The sequence below is a fragment of the Oncorhynchus nerka genome, linkage group LG6 (assembly GCF_034236695.1).
Source record: "Oncorhynchus nerka isolate Pitt River linkage group LG6, Oner_Uvic_2.0, whole genome shotgun sequence".
Classification (NCBI taxonomy): Eukaryota; Metazoa; Chordata; class Actinopteri; order Salmoniformes; family Salmonidae; genus Oncorhynchus; species Oncorhynchus nerka.
In genome coordinates this window covers 17,949,139-17,969,701 of record NC_088401.1, presented here as the reverse complement: position 1 = coordinate 17,969,701, position 20,563 = coordinate 17,949,139, and the positions used below count along the sequence as shown (strand labels likewise).

The window sequence follows — 20,563 nt, the reverse complement described above, 5'->3', positions numbered from 1 at the left end:
AGGAGGAAGAGGGGAGAGAGGGGGAAGAGGGGAGAGAGAGAGGAAGGGGGTAGAGGGGAGAGATGGAGAGAGAGACAGAGAGAGAGAGAGAGAGGGAGGAAAGAGGGAGAGATAGAGAGAGAGGGGAAGGGGGAAGAGGGGAGAGAGAGAGAGAGAGGGAAGGGGGAAGGGGGAGAGATGGGGAGAGAGAGGAGGAGAGAGTAAGGGTGGGGAGAGAGAGAGAGAGAGAGAGAGAGAGAGAGAGGAGGAGAGAGGAAGGCTGGGAGAGGGAGAGATGGGGAGAGAGAGGAAGTGTGGAAGAGGGGAGAGATGGAGAGAGAGAGAGAGGGGAAGGGGGAAGAGGGGAGAGATTGGTAGAGAGAGGAGGAGAGAGTAAGGGTGGGGGAGAGAGAGAGAGAGAGAGAGAGAGAGAGAGGAGGAGAGAGGAAGGCTGGGAGAGGGGAGAGATGGGGAGAGAGAGGAAGTGTGGAAGAGAGATGGAGAGAAAGAGGGGGGTAAAGCAGGAGAGAGATGGAATGGTAAAGAGAGGAAGGGTGCAGGAAAGTGCACAAGAAATGGGATGGGTAAGAGCGATTTCAACACAGAATGATTTATCTCTCCCTCTCAGTGGAAAATGTTGAGAATGTTTCTTTCTCTAGGCTGCTGAGATGGTTTCTGTTAAACGCTGAGTTAGTTTCCTGTGTGTGTTACTGATACTGGGTGTCTGGACATTCAGTCAGATTGAATACAGGTTGATATGTGATGACTGTGTCAATAACTGCACTGTCTCATGTACTCTATTGTCCCTCTATCACTGCCTTCCCTTCTGCATTCCTTCCGTTCTTTCTTTGACCTATTTCTCTCCTCAGGGCTAAGTTGGGGATGCCGCAGTTTTTGAGTTCCGAAGCCCAGAGTCTCCTGAGGAACCTTTTCAAACGCAACCCTACTAACAGGCTAGGTAACACAACCTGATCTTAGGTCAGGGTTAAGATTTCCCCCTAATGGTTAATGTTAGGATTGAGGGAGTTAATCTGATCCCAGATCTGTGCTGAAGTGTAACTTCTGGTTCTGTTCTCTGTAGGGGCCGGCCCAGACGGAGTGGAGGAGATTAAAAGACACAACTTCTACTGCACCATAGACTGGAACGTGAGTGATGAGACGTCTCTTCTCACTGTGTTTCAGAGGCTGTCAGTATATACCATATCATGTGTTCTCTATCTCTGTGTGCAGAAACTGTTCCGTAGAGAGCTCCACCCTCCCTTCAAACCTGCTACGGGACGACCTGACGACACCTTCTATTTCGACCCAGAGTTCACCGCTAAAACACCCAAAGGTACGCACACACGCACACACACTTGCGTGCGCACACACACGTCTCTCTATCCATCCATGCCTCAATTACGCTTTCATCTTTTGACGTTCAACCACTTGTGTGTGTGTAGATTCCCCGGGGGTTCCGCCCAGTGCCAACGCCCACCAGCTGTTCCGAGGATTCAGCTTTGTAGCCATTACATCAGAGGAAGAGACACAACCACTACAGACTACTGTAGTACAGGTACACACACACACACATACACACACACATACACACACAGAGACACACACAGAGACACACACAGAGACACACACACAGACACACACAGAGACACACACAGAGACACACACAGACACACACACAGAGACACAGAGACACACACACAGACACACATACAGACACACACACAGACACACACACACACTGACACACACATGCACAGACACGCACACATACACACGCACGTACACAGACACAGACACACACACACAGGCAGACACACACACACACGCATGCACGCACATACACGCACACACACACACAGGATCTTGTCATTTATGATTTTTCATCTGTGTGTGTGTGTGTGTGTGTGTGTGTGTGTGTGTGTGTGTGTGTGTGTGTGTGTGTGTAGCAGCTACACAGGAATATGTCCCAGCTGTCAGAAGCATATGAAGTCAAGGAGGAAATAGGACTGGGATCATACTCTGTCTGCAAACGCTGTATACACAAGGCCACTGGCATGGAGTACGCGGTTAAGGTGATACACACACCCCCCAGAAAGCACTGATATTGACCATTGTATTGTTAGTATTCAGAGCCATACATACACACAAGTTGGTATTGGTTTCAACCCCAGAACACTGTGTGTGTGTGTGTGTGTGTCTCTGTGTAATGTAGATCATCAGTAAGGCCAACAGAGACCCAACAGAGGAGGTGGAGATCCTAATGAGATACGGACAACATCCCAACGTCATCACACTAAAGGACGTGAGTCTCACACACACATTTTTGTATTGATATCCTTGTGGGGGGGCCAAAGAATTGATTCCCATCCCAAATCCTGTTTTCCCTAACCCTAACCGAGCCATAACACTAACCTTAACCCTAACCCTATAACTATACCTAACCGTACCCCCTAACCCTAACCGAGCCATAACACTAACCTTAACCCTAACCCTATAACTATACCTAACCGTACCCCCTAACCCCTAACCCTAACCGAGCCATAACACTAACCTTAACCCTAACCCCCTAACCCTATAACTATACCTAACCGTACCCCCTAACCCCTAACCGAGCCATAACACTAACCTTAACCCTAACCCCCTAACCCTATAACTATACCTAACCGTACCCCTAACCCTAACCCTAACCGAGCCATAACACTAACCTTAACCCTAACCCCCAACCCTATAACCATACCTAACCGTACCCCCTAACCCCTAAACCTGACGCCTCAGCCTAAAATAGCATTTTTCCTCGTGGGGACCGGCGAAATGTCCCCACTTGTCCGAATGTTCTTTGTTTTACTATCCTTGTGAGGAATTCTGGTGCCCACAAGGATAGTTAAACAAAAACACACACACACTATTGCACTGGTATAACCCTGCGTCTCTGCTGTAGGTGTTTGATGACGGTAGGACAGTATATCTGGTCACAGAGCTCATGAAGGGAGGAGAGCTGCTGGATAAGATACTGAGACAGAAGTTCTTCTCAGAGAGAGAAGCTAGCGCTGTCCTATACACCATCACCAAGACTGTTGAGTACCTACACATACAGGGGGTAAGTGTGAGTGTGTGTGTGTGTGACTGTGTGTGTGTGACTGTGTGTGCGTGCGTGCGTGTGTGTGTTAAATGACTCTTCAGTAGGAGGGCATATCAAGTTATAACCCTTTGATCCTACTTGTCTTTTTATTATTGTTTTTCTTTGCAGCATACCAGTTGTCTTTCAATGGGTTGATGTGTGTGATTGATTCATTTATGAATTGACTGATTGGTTGATTGACTGCCAGGTGGTGCACAGGGACCTGAAGCCCAGTAATATCCTGTATGTGGATGAGAGTGGGAACGCTGAGTCCATCAGGATCTGTGACTTTGGTTTTGCCAAGCAGCTGAGAGCTGAGAACGGCCTGCTGATGACGCCGTGCTACACAGCTAACTTTGTAGCTCCAGAGGTATGTACCATGCCACACACTCTGTCTCTCTCTCTCCCTCTCTGTTCCCCCCTCTCTCTTTCTCTCTGTCCCCCCCTCTTTCTCTCTGTTCCCCCCTCTCTCTTTCTCTCTGTTCCCCCTCTCTCATTATCTCTCTCTTTCTCTCTTCTCTCTGTCCCCCTCTCTGTCCCTCTTTCTCTCTGTCCCCCTCTCTCTCTCTGTTTCTTTCTCTGTCTTTCCCTGTTCCCCCTCTCTCATTATCTCTCCTCCCTTTCTCTCTGTCCCTCTCTTTTCTCTGTCCCCTCCCCTCTCTCTCTGTCCCCTGCCCTTCTCTCTCTCTCTCTGTCCCCCTTTCTCTTTCCCCCTCTCTCTTTCTCTCTGTCCCCCCCTTTCTCTCATTATCTCTCCCTCTCTTTCTCTCTGTCCCCCCTCTCTCTTTCTCTCTGTCCCCCCCTCTCTCTCTTTCTCTCTGTCCCCTGCCCTCTCTCTCTCTCCCTTTCTCTCTGTCCCCCCCTCTCTCTCTTTCTCTCTGTCCCCTGCCCTCTCTCTCTCTCCCTTTCTCTCTGTCCCTCTCTTTCTCTCCCTCTCCCCCTCTCTCTCGCTTTCTCTCTCTCTCTCTGTCCCCCTCTCTTTCCTCTCTCTCTCTCTCTCTCCTCTCTCACTCTCTCTCACTCTCTCTCCCTCTCAATTCAATTCAAGGGGCTTTATAGGCATGGGAAACATATATTAACATTGCCAAAGCAAGTGAAATAGATAATATACAAAAGTGAAATGAACAGTAAAAATGAACAGTAAACATTACACTCACAGAAGTTCCAAAATAATAAAGACATTACAAATGTCATATTATGTATATATACAGTGTTGTAACGATGTGCAAACGGTTAAAGTACAAAAGGGAAAATAAATAAGCATAAATATGGATTGTATTTACAATGGTGTTTGTTCTTCACTGGTTGACTTTTTCTTGTGGCAACAGGTCACAAATCTTGCTGCTGTGATGGCACACTGTGGTGTTTCACCCAGTAGATATGAGTTTATCAAAATCGGCTTTGTTTTTGAATTCTTTGTGGATCTGTGTAATCTGAGGGAAATATGTGTCTCTAATATGGTCATACATTGGACAGGAGGTTAGGAAGTGCAGCTCGGTTTCCACCTCATTTTGTGGGCAGTGAGCACATAGCCTGTCTTCTCTTGAGAGCCAGGTCTGCCTACGGCCTTTCTCAATAGCAAGGCTATGCTCACTGAATCTGTACATAGAGCAAACTAGAATGCTATTTGTCCCTAAACAGAGAGTACACAGTGGCAGAATACCTGACCACTGTGACAGAATACCTGACCACTGTGGCAGAATACCTGACCACTGTGACTGAATACCTGACCACTGTGACAGAATACCTGACCACTGTGACTGAATACCTGACCACTGTGACTGAATACCTGACCACTGTGACTGAATACCTGACCACTGTGACTGAATACCTGACCACTGTGACTGAATACCTGACCACTGTGACAGAATACCTGACCACTGTGACTGAATACCTGACCACTGTGACAGAATACCTGACCACTGTGACAGAATACCTGACCACTGTGACAGAATACCTGACCACTGTGACAGAATACCTGACCACTGTGACTGAATACTTGACCACTGTGACAGAATACCTGACCACTGTGACTGAATACTTGACCACTGTGACTGAATACTTGACCACTGTGACTGAATACCTGACCTCTGTCTCTCCCTCCCTCTCAATTCAATTTAAGGGCTTTATTGGCATGGGAAACATATGTTTACATTGCAAAAGCAAGTGAAATAGATAATAAACAAAAGTGAAATAAACAATAAAAAATGTCCAATAAACATTATACCAAATAATAAAGATATTTTCAAATGTCATATTATTTAATAGTCTCTTTCTCTGTCTATCTCTCTCTATATATGTCTCTCTCTCCCTCTCTGTCACACCCTCTTATCTCTCTTTCCTCTTCGTTCTGACAATTCTCTCTTTCAAACTAGTCTTTTCTTCTGATATTCTCTACATGTACCCTCTCATCCACTGACCATACAGTATGTGGGTGTGTGTTGTCTAGGTGTTGAAGAAGCAGGGTTATGATGCTGCCTGTGACATCTGGAGTCTAGGAGTCCTACTCTACACTATGCTCACAGGGTAAGTGTGTGTGTGTATGTGTGTGTGTGTGTGTGTGTGTGTGTGTTGCGAATGTTTCCCTGGACTAACCTTCTGGTATGGCTGTTTGTGTATTTGCAATTGTTTACCCTTCTCTCTTCTCCCTCAAAAAAAAAAGTCTCTCCTCCCTCCTCTCTCTCCAGGTTCACTCCGTTTGCCAACGGTCCAGAGGACACACCAGAGGAGATCCTGGCTCGGATCGGCAGCGGGAAGTTCTCTCTGACTGGAGGATACTGGAACTCTGTTTCAGCAGAGGCCAAGGTACACACACACACACACACACACACACACTCACACCGAAGCCAAGGGAATGTTGTCAACATTCAAACACATACTCAATGGATGATAATGTTGTAATATGTTTTTGACCTCTGACCTGTAGGAGCTGGTGTCTAAGATGTTACACGTGGACCCCCACCAGCGTTTGACAGCCGGCCAGGTGTTGTGTCATCCCTGGGTCACACACCGAGACCACCTGCCCAAGTTCACACTGACCAGACAGGACGCTCCACACCTGGTCAAGGTAACAGACACTCTAAATGTCCTGTTTTAACATCTCAGTATATTTTATTGTGTGTATGACACTATAAAGTGTGAGTTGACATTTTTTATTATCTCATTTGTTTTGTTTTGTGCAGAGCGCCATGGCAGCCACCTACTCTGCTCTCAACAGGAACGTTCCACCTGTCCTGGACCCCGTGGGATGTTCCACTCTAGCCCAACGGAGGGGGGTGAAGAAACTCACCTCCAATGCCCTCTGACCGTTGACATTTCACCTCAGACTTATAACCCTGCTGGAGCTCTGCTCAGACAGACAGACCTGGTTCCTCAGATGACCTGGACAGAACTCTGATGCACCTGGGACCCCCCTGACCCTGCTCAGTTATTAACTAACCCAGTGGTCTTCACCCCTGGTGCTGGAGACCAGGGCTGGAACTACAGCCTATAGCTCTGTTGGACCAGGGCTGGAACTACAGCCTATAGCTCTGTTGGACCAGGGCTGGAACTACAGCCTATAGCTCTGTTGGACCAGGGCTGGAACTACAGCCTATAGCTCTGTTGGACCAGGGCTGGAACTACAGCCTATAGCTCTGTTGGACCAGGGCTGGAACTACAGCCTATAGCTCTGTTGGACCAGGGCTGGAACTACAGCCTATAGCTCTGTTGGACCAGGGCTGGAACTACAGCCTATAGCTCTGTTGGACCAGGGCTGATGGTGACCACATTGTAGCGTCTCTCCAGTCTTTGCTTTGGACAATTCGTGTTGCCTCTAGACTCAAGAGACAATTGTCAGGAACATGAATGTGCTGTATTTAGATGTCTGTACTTCTGGGAACATTTGAGATACCTGCATTATGCATTTAAGACCCATATTAAAATGATGATGAACTGTATAATGTAGCTCTGTGTATAAACCTAAGTAGCCTCAAAGACAGTACAATATGAAGATAGGCTAAAAAGGATTCTCCAATAGAAATCCCAGACCACACTTTTCGGCAATGTTGTGGCGATGTTGGCTAGCTAAGCTCATGCGTAGAAACACGTCATCGGGTCTAACGGTCGTGTCAAATCAAAGGCACTCCTTCCATATCATTTTTTGGGAAAATGTGTCCGTTAGTCAATTTCACGAGGTTGGAGAAATAACACGCTCAACTACTTAAGAAATTGGATCAATTCTAGGTTGTGGATTTAGATTTTGAGAAAATGAACAACTAAGGAAGAATGTTTTACTTTTCTCATTGACTTCACAACCCCCAAACCCTGGTCAGCTTGGTCTGTTTCGCAAGCGTTCACAGATGTCTAACGATGTTGTATCTCTGGTAACCTCTTCTGTGACTGAGTCATCAGACAGGGACAAAACTAGTGATGTCATCAGAGTGAGAGCAGGTAGAGCTCCACTGACAGAGTGCCACAGAGTGAGGCCAGTCTGGACCGAGGTCCAATCATGGCTTTGGTGGGCCAGTCTGGGTACAGCCTGCCCTGTCCACGCCACACCTCAACATTTACAGACACCAAGGGAAACCTGATCCTCGACCAGTGTTAGCAGTGGTTATCTGGACAGCCAGTCTGTGTATATGTTGATGCCTTCAAATGCTCCTCAGGACTCCTCTGAACCTTGTGTTTCCCAGTTCTTAGGTACATTTGAAAGCAGCATGCTTGGATGACGCCATGAGGAGTCTGTGTCCGACACTGAACTGACACTACTGTTCCAGTACAGCAGCTCAGGTTTCTAGATGAAATACCATGCATTTTATAAGTCCATTAACTGTGTCATGTAAGCACACAGGTGGGGTCGGAGAGGTCCATGGATGTAGAAATGTGTGGATAGAAGGGACATATGTTATGCTGAATTGAACCCTTTCAACCTGCCATCTGGAATGGCATGACACAGTTGTGGAGGTAATCCAGTATGTTACTGTATGGGCCAGCTGGCACCTGCTGACTTCTGGTCAATCCCTTTAAAGCACTGTCTGTCTAATTGAATGAAAAAATATGTAGCTACAGTATCAATGACTTGTAGCAGTAGTATTGAATTAATGAGCTGATCCTGGATCGGTGGACAACTCCTACCTATTCGATCGCTCTCCCTCGGCACTTCTGTATGTGTTGTAACAAAGTCTTTCAGGTTCTGCTTGACTGGTAGCAGAGCTGTAAGCTTGTGTGTTTGAGATGTCTATATGTTTTTTTCCCCTTCCAGTTTGAGAGTAGATGAGATGTATTTTGTCTCTCCTTCCTCTGTCCCTATCCAGTGGAGATAGTGTCCCTTCCTCCACCCCTGCTGCTGTCTCCTCTCTCTGGTTTTCTATCTCAGTGGAGTCACAGTAGGGCTTTGTATTGAACATAATAAAAATACCTTCAGTATACAACTGTGTTTTTCACTGACCAGTAACTACTACAGAAAGGCTTTTTATTCAGACAACATACAGTCAACAGCATAGAGGACAATGCACCAAAGATGTTCTGTAATGGAACCAGTCGACACCAAAAGGCTCCAGGATGACAGGGCTACAGTGGCGTTCCGGTCTAATCTCTATTGGGCAGAGAAAGTTCACTTGGCTTCCGATTGGCCCAGAGAGAGTTCTCTCTTCTTTCCATTGGCCCAGAGAGTTCCTAATGTATACATCTGGCATAAATAGAAATGTACTAGAGTTGGCACTAGGATCATGTACGAGCTAATAATATACTCTACAAACAAATACAAACCCAAATGTTAACTCAGAAACACTTCATTACATTTGCGACTATCACATTTTACGTTAAACTACTTACATCTAATGTTGTGTAAGACAATTCTCTAAAATCTAAATTGATAAAAGGACAATAGAAAAGATTGAACTGAATTATCTTTATAATGAATGACAGGTAAATACAAACCATGTAGGATATTATGGGGTTTATAAAGGGCTTACAACGCGTTGGAGACGCATGGCCTTCACGGTGAATGTGACAAATACTGTACAAGTGGGCTACAATCTGAAAACCAATAAGAATCCCATCTTTACAAACCTAAACTCTCTAAATGACAGTTAGCTTGAAAGTCATTTCTCCCATTCCATCTGTATCGATAAATCAAACAGCTTCAGAATTCATTTACTGTAACAACCAAGTAGTAGCTGTTCTTTAGTTAGATAATTTGATCCCAGTCTCAGGTTTCTCCTGTACAGAAATATTCACTAATAAAGTTCCCAAGTCAGTTTTTCATGTCAGAGGAGGGGGGTGGTTATGGGACAAAGGGAAGGGGTTAAACACAACTAGATTGAGATTCTATTTATTTGGTAATAAATTCTTCTTTGATCTCTTGTAGATGGGCGTGGTTATCTTGTAGATGTGCATGGTTGTTTGGTAGAGGGGAGGGACTTTTCTTCAGAGGGGCTGTACTATGATTCCCTGTATTGTCAGGTTTGTTGATGTTCCCAGACTGCTGGTCTAGCTGCTTCTGGTTGCATCTGAGAACGTGGTTTTTCAGGTGGACAGTGAGGCCCCTCTGGGTGAGCTGGTAGACGTGACACTCACAGCAGTAGTAAGGAGTCACGGCCACGTGTCTAACCTGATGTGTTAGAAAGAAGTCGATCGAAGAGAAGTTTCTTTCACACATCTCACAGCGCAGGACCCTGCCTGGGTGTTCCGTTTTGTAGTGCTTTTTCATTGTGCATTTATTCAGCATCTCCACAGAGCAGAAGGAGCAGCACAACATCACTTTGTGGAGACTGGTGTGACTACGAGAGTGCTTGTCGAGGACTTTCTGGTTTCTGTAGTATGTATTGCAGAGTGGGCAGAAGAATTTCTTATGGCTGGGTTGGTATTTATTCTGATGCTCCCCGACTCCTCTGGTTTTCCGGATAGCATCCAAGTCCTTTTCCTCCTTGTTGTCCTCCTTCACATGGTGCAAGCAAATGTGAGTCCTCAGGGAAGCCTTGCATCGGTAGATTTGGGGGCAGAGTGGCACTGGACAGGCGTATTTCGCATTAGTGCAGCAGACGGTTTTATGCTCCAGTAACTCGCTTCGGTACTGGAAGGTGTTGCTGCACTGTGGGCAGCGGAACCCTGCCACCCTCTTTTTCCCCTCCACAGTCTGACCTTTCTGTCTCTCCCTCTCTTCCTTCCTCGCCTTCTCTGCAATCATCTTCCATTCGTCTTCCTGGGTTTTCCTCCTCTCTTGCTCATATCTCCACCATTGCGGCCCCGGAAGCTTTCTCCGTTTCCCCTTTTCCCCCCACATCTCTACCGCCCTACTCTCTCCCCATTCCTCCATCTGCCATACCTCCTCCCCTACCACATATTCTCTACTTTCCTCCTCCTCCTCTGGGTTTGAGTTTTCTATCACAAACACTCCCTCCACCTCCCCCTCACGAACCGTCACATTCATTTTCTCTTTCCTGTGAAGCTCTGTTACCATGGCATCATAGCCTCCATCCTCTCCTTCATATGGGTGAGTGTGTGAGTATTCCATCCCATACTCTCCTCCATCATCCTTCCTCTCTCCTGTGTGCGAGTCTCCTATTTTCACCACTCTAATCTGGTCATAGCTCTCTGCAATGCTCTCATCCTCCCCAACATCTTCCTCTTTGATTGAACTAAACGACTTGCTGAGTGAACCCAACAAATTGTTCCAACGATTCACCTGCGAATCCAACTCCCTGTCCACTGGCTCCTCCTTGATGCCGGCCATTTTGCCTTCCACCATCCCAGTCCCCTTCGCCCTCTCAGTGTACACCTGTTAGAGATGAACATGAAGTGTTTCATTTAGAAGCAACATTATTCTATTAAAGTTTTAGTGTTGAAGGTTGTGCTTCATGTACCTCTAACACCCAGAAAGCTCAGATTCACCAGCTCTGCAAGCTATGTCAAAATATGTTATTTGCTTCGTTAGTTGGTCAGCGTAAAAGCCTATTTGGTGATCAAAGGACGGATTTTGACAATATAAACTTTGCATATCTGCTAAATCTGAGTTTGAATCAGAGCTTCCTGTGTGCACAGATAGATACTACTAGTTCAGGGCTACACTTGGTTTAATAAACTGTAGGCTAGGCCTGGAAAGCAATTTTAGATAGCTATAAAGTCTTTCAAGATCCGCCTATAAGAACTAAAAATATGTTTTTGTTGATGGAGTGAAAAGTTAAAGAAATTAACTAGTTAATTGACGGCAAATGTTTGAAGCAATTGCGCCGCCATCTTCTCTACTAAAACCTTTCCAGTCTATTGTCTTTGATTAATGATCCTATAGCCTAGGCTACTGTTTTTGATGCTATAGCCTAAACAACAGTTTGGCACAATGTTAAATTAAGTTTAATAAAACATGTACAAATAATAATAATACTTGTAGGCTAGCCTCATAGCGCGAATATCATACTCACCGTGTGTTTCCGATAAGCCGATGTTTTATCAGAGGAATAAATCGATGGGATTGCGTCAAGATGTAATATTAACCTCGTGGTGAAACCGAGATCAAGTTTTGTGAAGCACTCTTCTGCAAAGTGGTCGCCACATAAACGGGAAACATCTGGAATTTGCTCTCCCGGGTTGCTTCCATTGATAAACTGTAGCCACCGTTGGCGTCTCCGGGGTTCCTCTGGTAAACTGTAATGAATAATTGCGTCCGATTGATTGGCGCATCCTCTAACAATGCATTTATGGATTCCCATTGCGTTCTTCTCTTTAGCCAGTTATTTTCTAATGAAACTGAGTCACAACTTGATGTACGTTTTAGCTACAAATGTTGTGTCGTCGCCGAGGTGTGACAGCTGCGTTTGCACACACTGACCCGGACTACCAGTATCTTTGTTATTGCTGTCTGCTATCAGTTAGCACTGTGGCTAAGCTATCTACAGTGTAGAGTAACTAATTTATATCCGCACGTTGACTTTCCACTTTCTCTCTATCTGGCTATGAAGTTCGAACAGTGGCGAATTCAGAAATATCAATGGATATGTGTAAATTCAACTACAATCATATTTTCCAGCTACCAAAATGTTATAATTTATCATGGATTGCTAAAATAGCTAGCAAGTTGTTCTTCTTGTTTTATTATCATCAGAAAATGTGCTCTATCGCCACCTACTGTAGTGGAGTGTTTCTACTGAACGAGCATTTAACCTAGGCTATATTATTTTTATTCGAATGGATCATATAAAATGTATATTTAATCGATAGGTTTTATTATTGTAAACACTTACCCAGTTCCAGCATATGAAAATGTTAAAATATTCGTCAATACGTTCCATATGTTTCCACTGTGTCTGTGGTCCTTTCCCAAGTAAGTACATTTACAAAGATATTTTCAAATGAATATATGATTTGTGTAATGGTTTGGTGTGTTTGATTTAAATGTGTAATATTGTTGCATTCCGAAACTTATGATAAAGAAAGACAGTAACTAGCTAGCATGGTGTATTGCTGTTTCACATGTGTAAATAAAGCTTTACCATTTTGTATGACATGTCATGCGTAAACCGGTGCACAAGTGGTGAATTGGTTTTCCGTGAATTCTGCCGGGAGAAATTGGGCAGTTTTTCTTTCTCATTATTGTTCATATAGCAGTAAGCGCCACCCAATCACCACGGGACGAAGAGAAGATCTGAGCTGTAAAGAATATGCCCAAGAATAAAGGTAAAGGATCTTGTCCTGCAGTCTCTGACTACTTCAGTCTCTACACGCATTGAAAACGTGACACAGTTGAATAGCTAGCTAACATAATGACTAACGGTAACCACCAGCTTCGTAGCATATATTTTCACAAATCTAGGTACGTACAGCCTATGTAAATTAAGAGCAGCCAGCTCGCTGTATTGTCGTTCTGACGTTAAATTGTACTGTTAAGGGCGCACATGACCTGTCGTCTAACTAGCAACTGTAGTAGAACCCATTCAATCCACAGTCAGCTAGCTACATTTGCCTGAAGGTTTTACGTACTGACTGTAGTTGGCCATATGGCATATCTGCGCTCTATTCCTGTAAAACATTTTCACATGTTGCTGTAACACATCATGTACCTCCTGTAGTTGGACTCCCGAGTGGTGCAGCAGTCTTGAGGCACTGCATCTCAGTGCAAGAGGCGTCACTATAGTACCTGGTTCGAATCCAGGCGGCACAATTGAACCAGCATCGTCGGGGGTTTGGCCGGAGTAGACCGTCATTGTAAATAAGAATTTGTTCTTAAATGACTTGCCTAGTTAAATAAAGGTTAGATAGAATAAAAGTTGGTGATGTGGGGTTGACATTGAAACACTATAATAAAACAGTATAGGTTAGGTATCTATTGGGTGTGGTACTCTGATTTCATAGTGGAAACTCAAAACCTTTACCTGACATAGCTATAGTAGTTAAATACAGTCTGAGCGAAAGTGTCTTGCTAAATGACGAAAATGTGAGTGGTCTGTATGACTTAATTTGTTTATCTCTGTCCTCTCCAGGTAAGGGAGGAAAGAATCGTCGACGTGGAAAGAATGAGAACGAGTCAGAGAAGAGAGAGTTGGTGTTCAAAGAGGACGGGCAGGGTGAGTGGAGGGGTCTCTGCCAGGCCTTGTGTGGGTGTAGGCTTTTGTTCCAGCCAAACAGCAACATGGCTGAATCAAGTCTTTGTTGAAGACTATGATTAGTTGGTGTGTTAGTGCTTTGGCTGGAGCAAAAGCCTGCACGCACACCAGTTCTAGAATTAGAACTGCCAGTCTCTCCCCAGTATGGAATAACTCAACTGCTCCTAACAATGTTCTAGAATGTACAGCTCCCTTTTTCCCAAGTTTCTGGAATGCAGATAAAAATGCAGCCCTGTTTTTAGAGCAGACGTGTGTTCTATTGAGGGTGAAGTTATACAAGCATAATGATCAACATGGCCCTACTCCGTGGGAGCAATGTAACCCTCTCCCATGTGCTGTAGAGTACACTCAGGTGTTCCCAACTCCTGTGATGTTGCGTATGTTAAGTCCTTCTCTCTTTCCTGCAGAATATGCCCAGGTGATTAAGATGTTGGGTAATGGGAGGTTGGAAGCCATGTGTTTTGACGGAGTTAAGCGGCTCTGCCACATCAGAGGAAAACTCAGGAAAAAGGTAGGAACACACGCCCATCATATTGACACACAAGGGAAAACCCTGAATGATGCAGACTCAATGTTTTTTTTCTGCTATAGGACAACAAAGCTGATGTGATCCTGAAGTACAATGCAGACGAGGCCAGGAGTCTGAAGGCCTACGGAGAACTGCCGGAGCACGGTGAGTAGTCGCTACGGTAACAGCTAATGGGATTGGAATTAGTGGAGAAGAGATGAGGAAAGAAAGCTAGAAATTATTGACAGCCCATTATGACTGACTACCATTGGTTTTGTAGATGTTAAATTCATGGGTTGTTTTGTTTGCACATCCTTGTTGTCTCTGACTCCTCCTCTTCCTGTCTCCTCCCCTCTCAGCCAAGATCAATGAGACGGATACCTTCGGTCCCGGGGACGATGAAGACATCGGAGATGATGATGAGGACATTGATGACGTAAGTGCTCAATCAGCATCTTGTATTGCTTTCTGTAGGTTGGAACTGCTGCAATGACAGGATTAACCATCTGGTGACCCTCTATCTGTATCTCTTTCCCCTCCCTGCCCCCTCTCTACCCACCTCTCGCCCCCCTACCCACCTCCTCTCACCCCCACTTTCTTTCCTCTGTCATTATTCTCCAGATCTAAGGACCTTCTAGGGGAAGGTGTAATTTTTACCATCTGCTCTGAAAATCAGCACAGGACTTTGATACTTCTCTACTGGAATCACTGTACCCTCTGCCCACATTTGTGGCTGTGTTACCTATTGACGACCCCGCCCACACAACATATTTCAAGGGCGTTCAACCCTCCCACTAACTCATTGATAACATGCCTGCAGCTGCTCGCAATTTCTTGCGGTGTCTTTTTTTTAATGTATTTATATCGATTTCATGTGGAGTGGAATTTACTTACAAGTATAGAATCTCTAGATTTGCAATAAAAATATGAACCATTTTCTGTTTTGTCCTGCGTTCTGTATCATAGTTGATAGTTAGCAACGCTCTTTATATTAGTTAGGATTAAATATGTTTATTGATTATGTAAAACTGATTCCTCCTGAAGATGCCTCTGTTTTTCAACAGTCTGTTTTTCTTTTGTTTCTCCATGTGTATTTTGTCTGTTGGTTTTATGTTTTGATCAACTCCCGGAGGGGTGTGTCACAAAGCATCACCACGTTCAAGGAAGTTAGGCCCACCTTTGAAAAACGTTCAGAAATAGCTACTTCTTTTGATCTATTTCCTAAAATAATCTAGAAAATTGGATATTTGTCAATTATACCAATGTCCATTTCATGTTATTTCAGAATATTTAGGAATGTTAATTGGTTTTTTCTACTTGTTCCTGCTTTGTGACCCCCCCAGCTGCGGTTTAGAGATCGCCGAGTTCTGTCAGAGGTAATGGCTACCTCCTAACTACCCTGGTGGTCCAGTCTGCTGTTGTAATGGCTACCTCCTAACTACCCTGGTGGTCCAGTCTGCTGCTGCTGGAGTCAATTCCTCTGTTTCTTCACTGTCATGCCAAAGATGTCATGTGCTGCTTGGCATCTACAGAGGAGTTGGCTGCAGCTCATACACAATGGGACCAGGCTAGCTAAATATCACTGAACTGTGTCTTTAACACCATAGACAGCGCCTGAGCTACTATGATGTATTAAGGCTGATTTATAGTGATTTCCAATAAAGAACTTAATTCCATGGACTTTTTGACGTTACATTTTACACAGCTCCTTTCTTCTCTGAGAAAGACTGTAGCCTGTGCTTGTATGTATCAACCACTAGGTGGTGCCACTGACCTACAGCACAACCTCATCCACAGGGTTGTTGGTGGTGAGCATTAATATCGTTATGTTAAAGCTTTTTTTGTAACTCCAGTAATACAAAGCTGTTGCAATACTCATATTTTTTCTGCATCGAATGTTATTGGTCTTTATGTTTGTGTGTAAATGAATGTCGGCGTGAGGATGACAGCAGGAAAGAACAGGAGAGGGACATACACTTTACACATTACTGAGTGGAGCTGTACTGGGCTGGTGACCTGTAATCTCATTTTATTGTCTCCTTCTCATATCATCACTGCTTCTGAAATGTAGCCTGAACAGACAGACCCTTTATAAGCAGGGCAGATGTCTTGTTTCTATGTCCAGGGCAACGTAAAGGTTAGTTCCTTTAGAACATACAGTATCTGACATGTGCATGTGTGAACTGTTATTTGGCACCGCTGTTCTGCATAATACACCCCCACGAGGCCCAGTGTTATCAGATCACTGCACGTGCCATGTACAACGAAGCTCTGGTGCAGCACATTTTCTGGAAGCGCTCACAGTAGTCAACCTTATTCAAATGTGTGTGTTTTCATTAGCCTAAATAATGTGCCTATAAACGCTCACTAGGGAGATATTTGGAGCTGGGTGAAAAGGGATGAGAGATGTTCTCTGTCCTGCCATGGTGTAACTGCTGTGAAATGGTTAGCTAGTTAGCGAGGTGTGCGTTAACAGCATTTCAGTCGGTGATGTCACTTGCTCTGAGACCTTGAAGTAGTTGTTTCCCTTGCTCTGCAAGGGCTGCGGCTTTTGTGGAGCGACAGGTAACGAAGCTTCGTGGGAGGCAGTTAATGTGCAGAGGATCCCTGGTTTGAGCCCAGGTAGGGGCGAGGAGAGGGACGGAAGCAACACTGTTACATTGGTGCCGTGACCCCGATCACTGGTTGCTGCAGAAAAGGAGGTCAAAAGGGGAGTGAGTGTAACCGGTGTGAAATGGCTAGCTAGTGGGGTGCGCGCTAATAGCGTTTCAATTGGTGACGTCACTCGCTCGGAGACCTTGAAGTAGTTGTTTCCGTTGCTCAGCAAGGGCCGTGGCTTTTTGGAGTGATGGGTAACGATGCTTCAAGGGAAGCAGTTGTTTATGTGTGCAATGGGTCCCTAGTTGGAGCCCAGAGGTAGGGGTGAGGAGAGGGACGGAAGCAACACAGTTACAATGGCTCGGAGAGAGAACCAATGGACAAAAGATGCATGGAACAGAGATCTGAAAGAGGCTGTAAATTGCATTTGAATGAATCCCACCCCAGAAATTGGCTTCAGGAATTATAGTGCTTTCTTGTCATTCCATTCTATGGGCCGCATCATGACTAAACAACTACATGGGGGACTGTACCAGCCAGCCTGTGTAATGGAATTACAAATCAATGGTCAGGTATAAAAACATGTTTCATTTTGAGCATGTTTTGGCAACCATCAAACGGCTCCATAAATATTTTCATGGAGCCAAACTGCAGCAACAGCTGTTCCAGGTATAACCATGCATGTGGCCCCTAGGTGCCTCTAGCCCTACTCTGGGAAAGCTTGTGTGCCGTCAAGCTTCTATCTTCTCAGTGGGCTTCAAACCTTTTATGCTGTCCATTATGGGAGTACTTTCCCCTGACATCTTTATCATAGACCCCGCTGCTGATTCTCTGACTATTGGTTGCTGTTATTCACTGTTCCCTCTGCTCTATTTTTAGTCTATGAATTATCCAATCGGGTTCCGCGTGTGTGGGAGAGACGTGAGAGAGAGACAGACCACTGAACCGACATGTGTGGACTCTATTTGATGTAAATAATGACGTAATTTAGAGCCCTCTGGCACGTATGTGTTGGTATGTGACTTAAACCATACAGATATGGATTAAACTGTCTCATTAGAAATAATACTTTTTTCTTTTAAATGGCCAAATGTATCAGATGGATTGACTTTGATTATCGTCGAAGACACTCGAACGCATTAATTTCCCCTGTCGGTTTCTCTCTCTCGCTCTCTCTGTTTCTCTCTCTCTCTCTGTTTCTCTCTCGCTCTCTCTGTTTCTCTCTCTCGCACTCGCTCTCTCTCTCTCTCTTGTTTCTCTGTTTCTCTCTATTTCTCTCTGTTTCTCTGTTTCTCTCTCTCGCACTCGCTCTCTTTCTCTCTCTCTGTTTCGCTCTCTCGCTCTCTCTGTTTCTCTCTCTCTGTTTCTCTCTCTCTCTGTTTCTCTCTCTCTCTGTTTCTCTCTCTCTCTCTCGCACTCACACTCGCTCTCTTTCTCTCTCTCTCTGTTTCTCTCTCTCGCACTCACACTCGCTCTCTTTCTCTCTCTGTTTCTCTCTCTCTGTTTCTCTCTCTCTCGCTCTCTCTGTTTCTCTCTCTCGCTCTCTCTCTGTTTCTCTCTCTCTCTGTTTCTCTCTCTCTGTTTCTCTCTCTCTCTGTTTATCTCTCTCTCTGTTTCTCTCTCTCTCTTCCTGGCATCACTCCACTCTGTTTCTCTCTCTCTATCTCAGTTCTGCCGCAGTCGTGTTCAGGCTGGTTTGATTTGTTGCTGCTGTTGAATCAGGAGTCAGACACACAGGTACAGTAGTGGTGGGAACAGAGATGACCACAGTCAAACCAGGCGCTGGGCACCAGGTGACAGGTGAGATGATGATGATGTGCTCAGGATTTACTGGCGGTTGTTTTGATTGGATGATGGTTCTAGGGTTAGGATAAGGATATTGTTAGGGAATTATGTTTTTTGCTCTATTCAATTGTTCTTTCGATTAAATGAAATGTTTCCGTATTGATTAATGAACGGGCATGTTTGTATTATAGGGAATGTTACTATAACTCACCTGACTCAGTGAGTGTTAGCAGATTTGTTAATTTATTGATGTTAAAATGTGACTTATCTCTCAAGAATAAGAAACCATCTTATTTAACATAATATGTGTTTATACCCATGGGGCAGATCTGACTGCATATATTTACATAAATGTACATATCTTATGACAGTAAAGAACACCTGCTTCTTGCTGTGTGCATATAGCGTGTATATACACTGAGAATACAAAACATTAATAACACCTTCCTAATATTGAGTTGCAACCCCCATGTAAATAGTCTGGTGGTCATTTGATTAGTTGTTCAGTCTTATGTCTTGGGGGTAGAAGCTGTGGTTAGGATTAGGGGTTAAGAGTTTCAGGTTAGGGGTTAGGATTAGGGTTAAGAGTTTTGGATAGGGATTAGATTTTTGGGTTAGGGTTAGGGGTTAGAGTTTTGGGTTAGGGTTAGGGGTTAGAGTTTTGGGTTAGGGTTTTGGGTTATGGCTAGGGGTTGGAGTTTTGGGTTAGGGTTATGGCTAGGGGTTAGAGTTTTGGGTTATGGCTAGGGGGTAGAGTTTTGGGTTATGGCTAGGGGGTAGAGTTTTGGGTTATGGCTAGGGGGTAGAGTTTTGGGTTATGATTAGGGTTAGAGTTTTGGGTTAGGGCTAGGGGGTAGAGTTTTGGGTTATGATTAGGGGTTAGAGTTTTGGGTTAGGGGTTAGAGTTTTGGGTTAGGGATAGGGGTTGAGTTTTGGGTTATGGCTAGGGTTAGAGCTTTGGGCTAGGGGTTAGAGTTTTGGGTTAGGGGTTAGAGTTTTGGGTTAGGGGTTAGAGTTTTGGATTAGGGTTTTGGGTTAGGGGTAGAGTTTTGGGTTATGGCTAGGGGTTAGAGTTTTGGGTTAGGGTTTTGGGTTATGATTAGGGGTTAGAGTTTTGGGTTAGGGGTTAGAATTTTGGGTTAGGGTTTTGGGTTATGGTTAGGGGTTAGAGTTTTAGGTTAGGGCTAGGGGTTAGAGTTTTGGGTTAGGGATAGGGGTTAGAGTTTTGTGGGTTAGGGGTTAGAGTTTTGGGTTAGGGTTTTGGGTTATGGTTAGGGGTTAGAGTTTTGGGTTAGGGTTTAGAGTTTTGGGTTAGGGTTATGGGTTAGAGTTTTGGGTTAGGGTTAGGGGTTAGAGTTTTGGGTTAGGGTTTTTGGTTATGGCTAGGGGTTAGAGTTTTGGGTTAGGGTTATGGCTAGGGGTTAGAGTTTTGGGTTATGGTTAGGGGTTAGGATTAGGGTTAAGAGTTTTGGATAGGGATTAGATTTTTGGGTTAGAGTTAGGGGTTAGAGTTTTGGGTTAGGGTTATGGCTAGGGGTTAGAGTTCTGGGTTAGGGTTTTGGGTTAGAGTTTTGGGTTAGGGTTTTGGGTTGTGGTTAGGGGTAGAGTTTTGGGTTATGGCTAGGGGTTAGAGTTTTGGGTTAGGGTTTTGGGTTATGATTAGGGGTTAGAGTTTTGGGTTATGGTTAGGGGTTAGAGTTTTAGGTTAGGGCTAGGGGTTAGAGTTTTGGGTTAGGGATAGGGGTTAGAGTTTTGGGTTAGGGGTTAGAGTTTTGGGTTAGGGTTTTGGGTTATGGTTAGGGGTTAGAGTTTTGGGTTAGGTTTTGGGTTAGGGTTAGAGTTTTAGGTTAGGGCTAGGGGTTAGAGTTTTGGGTTAGGGATAGGGGTTAGAGTTTTGGGTTATGGCTAGGGGTTAGAGTTTTGGGTTAGGGATAGGGGTTAGAGTTTTGGGTTAGGGGTTAGAGTTTTGGGTTAGGGGTTAGAGTTTTGGGTTAGGGG

The 20,563-nt window shown here is 44.7% G+C and overlaps 3 protein-coding genes and 1 pseudogene across 4 annotated transcripts in view; 3 read left to right on the top strand and 1 right to left on the bottom strand.

Moving 5' to 3' along the window:
* The window catches only part of LOC115130107 (ribosomal protein S6 kinase alpha-3-like), a 48,743-nt gene extending 40,235 nt beyond the window's left edge, over nt 1-8,508 (top strand). Inside the window, exons 11-22 of one of the 2 annotated variants that reach the window (XM_065019333.1) lie at nt 849-937; nt 1,061-1,125; nt 1,210-1,312; nt 1,422-1,534; nt 1,929-2,051; nt 2,192-2,281; nt 2,918-3,076; nt 3,306-3,467; nt 5,547-5,623; nt 5,785-5,902; nt 6,024-6,164; nt 6,280-8,508. In XM_065019333.1, coding sequence (XP_064875405.1) covers nt 849-937; nt 1,061-1,125; nt 1,210-1,312; nt 1,422-1,534; nt 1,929-2,051; nt 2,192-2,281; nt 2,918-3,076; nt 3,306-3,467; nt 5,547-5,623; nt 5,785-5,902; nt 6,024-6,164; nt 6,280-6,402 — 1,363 coding nt within the window. In that variant the 3' untranslated portion in view covers nt 6,403-8,508. Of the gene's footprint in view, nt 1-848; nt 938-1,060; nt 1,126-1,209; nt 1,313-1,421; nt 1,535-1,925; nt 2,052-2,191; nt 2,282-2,917; nt 3,077-3,305; nt 3,468-5,546; nt 5,624-5,784; nt 5,903-6,023; nt 6,165-6,279 lie in introns of both variants that reach the window. The other variant, XM_065019332.1, reaches the window with a different exon arrangement.
* Nucleotides 8,509-8,532: 24 nt separating this feature from the next.
* LOC115130108 (zinc finger protein Xfin-like) lies at nt 8,533-12,166 on the bottom strand. The gene is made up of 2 exons (XM_029660884.2): nt 11,497-12,166; nt 8,533-10,856 (listed from the first exon to the last, which is right to left on the bottom strand). The coding sequence occupies exons 1-2, from the start codon at nt 11,782-11,784 to the stop codon at nt 9,411-9,413; spliced, it is 1,734 nt and encodes a 577-aa protein (XP_029516744.2). The 5' UTR covers nt 11,785-12,166; the 3' UTR covers nt 8,533-9,410.
* A 338-nt stretch (nt 12,167-12,504) lies between these two features.
* LOC115130109 (eukaryotic translation initiation factor 1A, X-chromosomal-like) lies at nt 12,505-15,118 on the top strand. The gene is made up of 6 exons (XM_029660885.2): nt 12,505-12,748; nt 13,552-13,635; nt 14,082-14,185; nt 14,266-14,347; nt 14,542-14,618; nt 14,804-15,118. Exons 1-6 carry the CDS (start codon nt 12,733-12,735, stop codon nt 14,807-14,809), a joined length of 369 nt encoding a protein of 122 aa, XP_029516745.1. The 5' UTR covers nt 12,505-12,732; the 3' UTR covers nt 14,810-15,118.
* A 3,129-nt stretch (nt 15,119-18,247) lies between these two features.
* The window catches only part of LOC115130106 (MAP7 domain-containing protein 2-like), a 54,414-nt pseudogene continuing 52,098 nt past the window's right edge, over nt 18,248-20,563 (top strand).